At 41.2% G+C, this 9865-nt stretch overlaps 1 protein-coding gene across 1 annotated transcript; it reads right to left on the reverse strand.

Annotated features, from left to right (window-relative positions):
- Positions 1 to 8632: 8632 nt before the first annotated feature.
- LOC132583513 (olfactory receptor 5V1-like) lies at positions 8633 to 9580 on the reverse strand. The gene has a single exon (XM_060255142.1). It carries the CDS (start codon positions 9578 to 9580, stop codon positions 8633 to 8635), a length of 948 nt encoding a protein of 315 aa, XP_060111125.1.
- Between the last annotated feature and the right edge of the window lie 285 nt (positions 9581 to 9865).

Below are 9865 nucleotides of genomic sequence, written 5' to 3' on the forward strand. Positions count from 1 at the left end.
TCCCTCCTGTGATGGAATCGAAGGGTTAATGTAGTAGCTGAGGACTCAAAGAGCACTGAGTCATGTGACCCGAGCGTGAGGGCCAGGTGTGCTCAGAACTCTCAGGTCTTGAGTGACAGTTAACGGCTGAGGGGTTAACTGTCAGAAAACAGCGAGAAACAGTTGGAGACAGAGTGATGTGAAGGAGACTTCTTGGGGAGTGAAGCTCTCGGTGCACTCTGTGAAATCAGCCAGGTGGCTGTGTGGGGCATATCTATTGGTCACGGGTGCCCTTTAAGAAAGAGGAGGGTGACAAGAGAGTGTCAAGGTGGAAGACATTAGTGGTCACAGACATATTTTACACTGCTCCTAAGAACTTATAAGGTGGCTGAGGCAGAGCTGCGGGTCTGTGGGAGTTGGGAGAGCTGGGGGCTGTCATACCAGTTGACTTGAGGGACCAGGCACTTAAAGCCCAAGAGGCCAGCCTGAGTAAAGGTTTGGAGAGGGGAATAATAAAAGGACTGTGAATCCCGAAAAGCATCAGTGCCCTACTGAAAGTGTCAAGCCTACAGTCTGTATATAAACTGTTATTCATAGAAGACACAAACTATCCTCTGTATAAACATCGCTTCCCCCACTTCAAGCCTATCTGTAAATAAAGTACGGTGGTTTATTGTTACGATCTCCGGTGCCTGAGTCTTTGGGAAAGACATTTAATCAGCAGTGATCCCCTCCTTAGCCATCAACAAGACCCCCGAAGTGACTAATATCATTATACGTCCTTGCTCAGTCACAGAAAAAGGCTGGCAACAGGCAGCCATTGCTATAATAGGTTATATCTCCATAGGAAATAATGAAGGATAGGGGCACCTTCTTTTGGGGCTCATAGAATTGGACACCCTGGTCCAGTCCTTTTTAACCTTGGAGGGTATTTTGGGGAGAGGCACTGGATGCTATGCTGCAAATGCGGTGCATCTACCTCAAAAAACAGCCCCCCCCCCCGAGCCCAAGATACCAGTGGATTAATTCTCCACTATACCATTTTTTTTTAATTAATTCCAACTATGTTTATTGATTTCTTCCTTCCAGATACTTGCCAGAGTCAGTCCTGCTTTGCTTCTTAGATCTATGTGACCTTAACTACTTCTACAATTTAAAAAAGGGAAGCCATCACAGAGCAGGCAGTAATTTGCCTAATCCAAAAACCATACATTTTGACATTCTTGAAAAGTATTGGGAACTGATACTTCACAATTCTGGTGTGGAAAAATCCAGACAGAATTCTGGTTTTCGGTGATAGAGATCTTATGTTTGAGTTAAACAAAGATACCATCTATGGAGATAGCACCTTTGATAAAGTGCCAAATATGTTTTACCAACTGTACACATGGCATGCCAATGTCAGTAATTCATATCTACCACGTATTTACATTTTACTTCAGAAAAAGAACACGAACACCTATAACAGAGTGTTTGAAATAATGAAGCTATTGATTCCAGATAAACTGTTGTGGGGACACAATGCTCTTAATTCCTTGATGCATTTCAGTCATCCCAGTGTGTGGTCTCTATTTGATGGACTGCAGAGGAACCTGGCTTGTCACAAACTAACATTGGCTAATGCACAGGCAGGTCGCCTAGAGGTAGAAAAGAGGAAATATGAGGCACTAATTTACATGGTTGCCACTTCTGTGCAACAATATGAGCAGGTGGAAGAAAGTTGTTTAAAGAGATTGGCTAATTTTCAATGAAGAATTATATCTGAGTTATTATTGTTGCTGTTAAATAATTGTTGCTTTTACTATTAGAGTTAGATAGTCTTTTGTTGTGGTCACTGGGTGTACCACAATGTATTAACATTAAAAAGTTTGACAAATTGTAAATTAATAAAGTTAAAGTATTTAATTTTATTTAAATATATATTTCTATGTAGAGTTTAATTTCTGTTATTATTGCTTTTCCTTCTTAATAAAGTTCATTGATAACAAAATGGTCACTTCTTGTTGCATTTGAATATGACATGTTTTAATCCTAAAATAACAACAAAATATTATTAATGGTTATCCACAAGTATAAAAATCTACGGTGCTTTACATATTTTTCCATGGGAGCTTTTTTCTATGTGGGCTTCTTTCAGTATGGACTTTTTTCTGTGTAGGCATGTTTCCATGGGAACTTTTTTCCTGTGGGCATTTATGTCTGTGGGGTTTTTTCTTTGGGCTTTTTTTCCTTTGGGATTTTTTTCCTTTGTGCTTTTTTCCGGTTACCCTTAAAACATCAATTCAGTTCTAATATCCTCAGTGATGGCTGTCATTTCAGTTAAATGCTATCTGGAATAGCATAGTTTTGCAGGCCTTGCGGAACTGGTCAAGGTCCTGTAAGGCTCTGACATCCGCTGGGAGTTGGTTCCACCAGTAAGGGGCGGCAATTCAGAAGGCTCTTTCTCATGTTGTTTTGAGTCTTGTCTCCCTTGGCCCAGGGATCACAAGCAAATTTTGGGTTGCTGATCTAAGTACCCTCTGAGGAATATGTGGGGTGAGATGGCCTTTAAGGCAGCTAGGCCCTCAGCCATATAGGGCTTTAAAGGTAATGACCATCACCTTCTAGCAAATCCATTTTGCCATTGGATTTAGCTAAAGTTGCTAAAATATCCTCTTATGTAGAAGTATTCAAGAACATAGAAGTCCAGTTTTGCTTTCTCTCTGTTCAGTTATGGAGCCAGACTAACCAGAGAGAAACCTGCCCTCTTCAGGAGGAGAAATAGAAATGGCCAGCCTCATTAAAGGTAAAGATAGTCCCCTGTACAAACACCCTTTGAAAGTCACTGACCCATGGGGTGATGTTACATCAGGGCATTTTCTTGGCAGACTTTTATGGAGTGCCTTCCCCAGTTATCTTCACTTTATTGGGTACTGATTTTACTGGCCTTGGAGGGATGGAAGGCTGAGTCAACCTTGAGTGGGCTACCTGAACCCAGCTTCCACTATGATCAAACTCAGTGTGTGAGCAGAGCTTGGACTACAGAACTGCGGCTCAGCACGCTGGGCCATGGGGTTCCTCATTAAGAAACCTTAAAGTAAGTAAGGCTCCTGGCCCTGACTTTATGGTTAACAAAGTCTTTAAGAGAAATGTCCCCGGTTCTTCTCAAATATCTGTAATTCTGGCTCCATAGAACAGTCTTGGCTCAATTTGATAATTATTCCAATTCATTTAAAAATGTGATTACTCTGTTCCGGACAGCTATAGTTTGCTTTCTGTATATGTAAACTATTTAGTTCTTTCCTATTGACAAATTACAGATTTGGCTGTCAGATAATCTAATTATTATGCCTTCTCAGAGTGATTTTAAAATACAAGCCTCTCCTTCAGATCATTGTGCAGTCCTTGCCCATTTGGTTGAAAACGATATTAAACTTTATGTGGTCCTTATGGATTTATAAAGGGCCTTTGATTATATCCCCCATAATAAATTGTGGCAAAAATTAGCAATGATCTCTATGGTCCATTGGCTTCTTTGGCTAATCCACAAATTATATCAAAATAATACTGCGCAGCTGAGATAAGGTAATAGTTGTCAATTGACCAGAGAAATCAAAATAAATAGAGGTATTCAACAAGGCCACCTTTGGATTCCTTTTCTTTTTAACTTCTATGTAAATGTCATCTATAGTCACTTTTCTGGTGAATTTTTCCATTCACCTCACCTGTTCCATGCACTGTTTTATGCCAAAGATGACATTTTGTTATCTCAGTCTTGTGTCGTCTTAAGATAATTACTGGATTATAATATGATGGAAGGATTAAAGATAGCGGCTAAACGTAAAAACTGTGTCGTAATAGGTGATTTTAACTACCAGCAGATTGATTGGGTCAATATGTGTTCTGGTCGAGAGAAAGAGACTGAGTTTCTTGATGCTCTCAATGACTGTGCTATGGAGCAGATGGTCTCAGAACCTACCAGGGGTGTGGCGATCCTGGATTTGGTCCTAAGTAATGCCCAAGACTTGGTGAGAGATGTAAAAGTGATCGCACCGCTTGGGAGCAGTGACCATAACGTTATTGTTTTCACCATTTGTATAAATAGGGAGTTGCCCCAAAAGACCGGCACAACCACGTTTAACTTTAAAAGGGGTAAATTCTCTGAGATGAAGAGGCATGTGAAGAGGAAACTGAAAGGAAAGGTAAATACGGTCAAAACCCTCGGGGAAGCTTGAAGGCTATTTAAAACTACAATCCTAGAAGCTCAGATAAAATATATACCACAAGTTAGGAAAGGCACAAACAGGTATAAGAAAAGGCCCACATGGTTAACAAACAAAGTAATAGAAGCTGCAAAAGGTAAAAGGACTCCTTTAAGTGGTGGAAAACCAGTCCAAGTGAGCTTAATAAATGGGAACACAGACTGTGGCAAATCAAGTGCAAGACTGTGATCAGGCAGGCAAAAAGGGACTATGAGGAGCATATTGCAAAAAACATAAAGACCAACAATAAAAATTTATTCAAATATATTAGAAGCAGGAAACCAGCCAGGGAGGCAGTGGGGCCCTTGGATGACCAGGGGGTCAAAGGATTACTGAAGAAGGATAGGAAAATGGCTGAGAAGCTGAATGCATTTTTTGCCTCCGCCTTCACTGTGGAAGAGGAGAAGTATTTGCCCGCTCCAGAACCACTTATTTTGGAAGGGGTGTTGAAAGACCTGAGTCAGATTGAGGTGACAAAAGAGGAGGTCCTACAACTGATAGACGAATTAAAAACTAATAAGTCACCAGGTCCGGATGGCATACATCCTAGAGTTCTAAAAGAACTCAAAGTTGAACTTGTGGATCTTCTGACAAAAATCTGTAATCTTCATTGAAATTTTCCTCCGTTCCTGAGGACTAGAAGGTAGCAAATGTCACCCCCATCTTTAAAAAGGGTTCCAGAGGAGATCTGGGAAATTACAGGCTAGTCAGTCTGACTTCAATACCGGGAAAGTTGGTAGAAACCATTATCAAGGACAGAATGAGTAGGCACATTGATAAACACAGGTTATTGAGGAAGACTCAGCATGGGTTCTGTAAGGGAAGATCTTGCCTCACTAACCTGTTACATTTCTTTGAGGGGGTGAACAAACATGTGGACAAAGGAGACCCAATAGATGTTGTTTACCTTGACTTCCAGAAAGCTATTGATAAAGTTCCTCATCAAAGGCTCCTTAGAAAGCTTGAGAGTCATGGAGTAAAAGGACAGGTCCTCTTGTGGATCAAAAACTGCCTGAGTAATAGGAAGCAGAGAGTGAGTATAAATGGGCAGTCTTTGCAGTAGAGGACGGTAAGCAGTGGGGTGCTGCACGGCTCAGTACTGGGTCCCATGCTCTTTAACTTGTTCATAAATGATTTGGAGTTGGGAGTGAGCAGTGAAGTGGCCAAATTTGCAGATGACACTAAATTGTTCAGGGTGGTGAGAACCAGAGAGGATTGTGAGGCACTCCAAAGGGATCTGTTGAGGCTGGGTGAGTGGGCGTCAATGTGGCAGATGAGGTTCAATGTGGCCAAGTGCAAAGTAATACACATTGGGGCCAAGAATCCCAGCTACAAATACAAGTTGATGGGGTGTGAACTGGCAGAGACTGACCAAGAGAGAGATCTTGGGGTTGTGGTAGATAACTCACTGAAAATGTCAAGACAGTGTGCGATTGCAATAAAAAAGGCCAACACCATGCTGGGAATTATTAGGAAGGGAATTGAAAATAAATCAGCCAGTATCATAATGCCCCTGTATAAATCGATGGTGTGGACTCATTTGGAGTACTGTGTGCAGTTCTGGTCGCCGCACCTCAAAAAGGATATTATAGCATTGGAGAAAGTCCAGAAAAGGGCAACTAGAATGATTAAAGGGCTGGAACACTTTCCCTATGAAGAAAGGTTGAAACGCTTGGGACTCTTTAGCTTGGAGAAATGTTGACTGCGGGGTGACATGATAGAGGTTTACAAGATAATGCATGGGATGGAAAAAGTAAAGAAAGAAGTACTTTTCTCCCTTTCTCACAATACAAGAACTCGTGGGCATTCGATGAAATTGCTGAGCAGACAAGTTAAAACAGATAAAAGGAAGTACTTCTTCACCCAAAGGGTGATTAACATGTGGAATTCACTGCCACAGGAGATGCTGGCGGCCACAAGCATAGCCACCTTCAAGAGAAGTTTAGATAAAAATATGGAGCAGAGGTCCATCAGTGGTTATTAGCCACAGTGTGTGTATGTGTGTGTGTGTGTGTGTATATATATATATATATATATATATATATATATATAGGCCACTGTGTGACACAGAATGTTAGAGTGGATGGGCCATTGGCCTGATCCAACATGGCTTCTCTTATCTTCTTATTATGCTTTTATATGTTATTGCTCCCAGGATAGTTAAATATTAACTATCAAACTATACGCCCAAGACAGCCACAGCTGCTGGTGGTCCTCAGCCTGAGAGACATCCAGGTGTTCTCAACTAGGGCCAGGACCTGTTCTGCCCTGCCCCCCAACTGGTGGAACTCTCCGCCAAATTCCATCCAGGCCTTGCAGGACCTACTACCTCCAACCACTGCCATAGTCAATCCACAGCCTGTAAAGCAGAGATATTCTACCAGGCATCTGGCTAAGGGCAGCTATGATTGCATCTTGGCACTTTCACTTTCATCCCCTCCCCCCTCCTATAATGACATAGCAGCAGCAGCAGAATTCTAAGGCCATTGTTTTTCAAAACATAATATCTTATAATTTAATTTATTCTAAGGGTTTTGTTTTTATTAGAGTTTGTAGAATCTTTCGGGCTCAAGTGCCGTGTTCTACTGGAGAAAGTTTTCCTTCCAGACGTTTCGTTCTCAGCTGCGGAGAACATCCTCAGTGGCGTTGCAGCCGGAGCAGGCGCTCAGACCTCCTTGGCTGCTGTGCATTGAGTGGGGCCAGGGCTGCTGGAAAGCTGCTATTTGTAGGCTGGAGGGGGTGTGATGAAAGGGCAATTGGTTTGTGGATGTGCCCATTGTTTGGTGGGGCTTTCTGGAAGGGTAGTGATAAGGAAACTGGCTGTTGAATGTGACCATTGTTCTGTGTTAATTGCTGGGAAGGTTGGAAGGGGTTTGAAGATAAAGAAGATGGTTGTTGACTGTGCTAATTGTTCTGTGGAATTTGCTGGTTGTTCTGAGACTTTCTGCAATTTATAGTCTGTAGGGTGTTTTGCAGAGCTGGGTACCAAGATTGGTGGATGAAAATGCCTTCTTCCTTTCTGTTAAAATTGTCCTGGTGTTTGTAAATCTCAATAGCTTCTCTGTTCAGGCGGGTATGATAATGTGAGACCGTAGAAAGGACTTCAGTTCTTTCAAAGTGGATGACGTGGTCTCCTTCTTGAAGTGCATGTTCAACTACAGCTGATTTTTTCTGGCTGAAACAAGTGACAGTGTCTCTTGTGTTCGGTGAGACGGGTGTTGATACTGCGTTGGGTAGTACCAATGTAGACTGCACCACAGGAGCAGGGTATTTTATAGACTCCAGGGGTTGAAAGTGGATCTCTCATATCTTTGGCCGAGCGCAGCATGTGGCGGATCTGTTGTGTGGGCTTGAAGACTGTGTCAACATTACGGTGTTTGAGAATTTTGCCAATGTGGTCGGTGACAGATTTTATGTAGGGCAGGAAGGCTGTACCCACATTTGTGTGTGGCTCGGAATTTGGTGTGGATGGTCTCCTGGGATGGAGGGCTCTTCTAATTTCTTGTTGGGAGTATCCATTGGCCTGCAGTGACTGCTACAAATAGCAGCTCTCCAGCAGCCCTGGCCCCACTCAATGCACAGCAGCCAAGAAGGTCTGAGCGCCTGCTCCGGCTGCAACGCCACTGAGGATGTTCTCCGCAGCTGAGAACGAAACGTCTGGAAGGAAAACTTTCTCCAGTAGAACACGGCACTTGATCCCGAAAGATTCTACAAACCCTAATGATGTTACCAGCCGTGAAAACTTGAAATCTTTGGGGGTTTTTTAAAAAATTATAATTATATTTTTAATTAATCAAGATGAGTGCAGCTATCAGGAATGGAGGTCAAAATTCCAGTTAAATAAATAAACAATAAATACTTCTGTGTTTCCACATGTTTGTTCATATATCTATTTGGCTTATGATTGTTGGTCTATGAGCACAAATAAAATAATCAAAATGTTCCCTGTTGACTGCCATTGTTTATAATGATATTTAGAGACTTGCAAACTTCTTTGCTCTTCACAAAAGTACAATGTTTAGAATAAAGTCAAGAATCAGCTGTGTTTTGTTTTTTTACTACATAGTAACTTATTTGCTATCCCAATTACCATTGTGTAAATGTCATGTGTTAGACGTTTTCACACCAGAAATGAATACTTATCTGATAACTATCTTTTTTTTTTTTTTTAGGGGGGAATAGTTAAAATATACCGTATTCCTAATACTACCAATATGTTGACAGTAAAATCAATAGCAGCATAAAAAGGATTTGGGAAGTTTATTTTTTCCTTTGTTTGTATTTCATTCGACTAAAACTGAAAACTCAAGTATATAAATAGAATTGAAACTAATAAAGAAGCCTGCAATTGGTCCACCTTCCAGATTTTATTCCAGATGAGACTGATTTAATTACTCTCTATCTCCAACAAATCACTTGAAAACCCCAAACTTGTTTACAGCTCTCCTTAAAGCTTTTTTTACCTCTTTGTTTCTTAGACTATAGATAAGGGGATTAATTAGAGGTGTTAAGACTGTGTAGAAGACTGAGAAGATCTTGTCCAGTTTTCTCAGAGCTTCTTTTTGTGGTAACACATATACAAATATCAGTGAACCATAAAATATGGAAACTACAATGAGGTGGGAAGAACAAGTGGAAAAGGCCTTTTTTCTCCCATCAGAAGATGGGATTTGTATGATGGCGGCAATTATACAAATGTAAGACAACAGGGTCAGCAGAAAAGAAGGAACACTATCTATGACAGATACTGTGAGGCCCACCAGTGTCACCAGAGTTGTGTCACTGCACGATAGATCAATAACTGGTGCCAGATCACAAAAGAAACGATCAATTTCATGGGGGCCACAGTAATTCAGCTGTGACAGCAAACTCATTAGTAAAGTCATAACTGTTATCCCACAAATCCAAGATGCAGCTGACAACAGAAAGCAGAGTCTTCTGTTCATGAGAGTTGAATATTGGAGGGGCTTGCATATTGCCAAAAACCGATCATAGGACATTGATGCCAGTAAGTAGCATTCAGCAATGGTAGGTATACCAAAGCAATAAAGCTGGATATAGCAGCCTCCAACAGAAATGGTTCTGTCCCCCGTTAGGAAACTTGTCAAAAGCCTGGGAAGAAGGGTTGAAGTGTAGAAGGATTCCAAGAAGGACAAGTTTCCAAGGAAGAAGTACATGGGGATGTGAAGGTGATGATCTGTGATTACTAACACAATGATGATGATGTTTCCAACCATGGTCACACTGTAGATTAATAGGAAAACCAGGAAGAGAGGAATCTGGAGTTCAGAGTCATTCCCAAACCCCAGAAGAATAAATGTAGTTACTGCTGTTTTGTTGTCTGTCTCCATAGGCTCCATAATTTGAATCTCTGAAAATAAAATTAGAATATCATAAGTCTCCAAGACCCAAGGCCTAGACATTATTTTACCTTTCTCCCACAATTAATGCTGAGACTTATAAAGTGTTCCCATGTGTTTTATCTGGACATGGGGAAACCACCCCCCAAAATATTTTTCTCTCATTAAGTTAATTGTGCAGCTATTACCTCAAGTGAGAGATCATCTCATTGTTACTTGATGAGAACATTAAATAAGGATATTGCAATCCATTGTTAATGCCGGATGTTAATACAACTAGTAGCA

Source organism: Heteronotia binoei, chromosome 15 (genome assembly GCF_032191835.1).
Source record: "Heteronotia binoei isolate CCM8104 ecotype False Entrance Well chromosome 15, APGP_CSIRO_Hbin_v1, whole genome shotgun sequence".
NCBI lineage: Eukaryota > Metazoa > Chordata > Lepidosauria > Squamata > Gekkonidae > Heteronotia > Heteronotia binoei.

Bases quoted from the DNA above. Each gene is read 5' to 3' on its own strand.
- LOC132583513 (XM_060255142.1), bottom strand. From the start codon at position 9,580: ATGGAGCCTATGGAGACAGACAACAAAACAGCAGTAACTACATTTATT.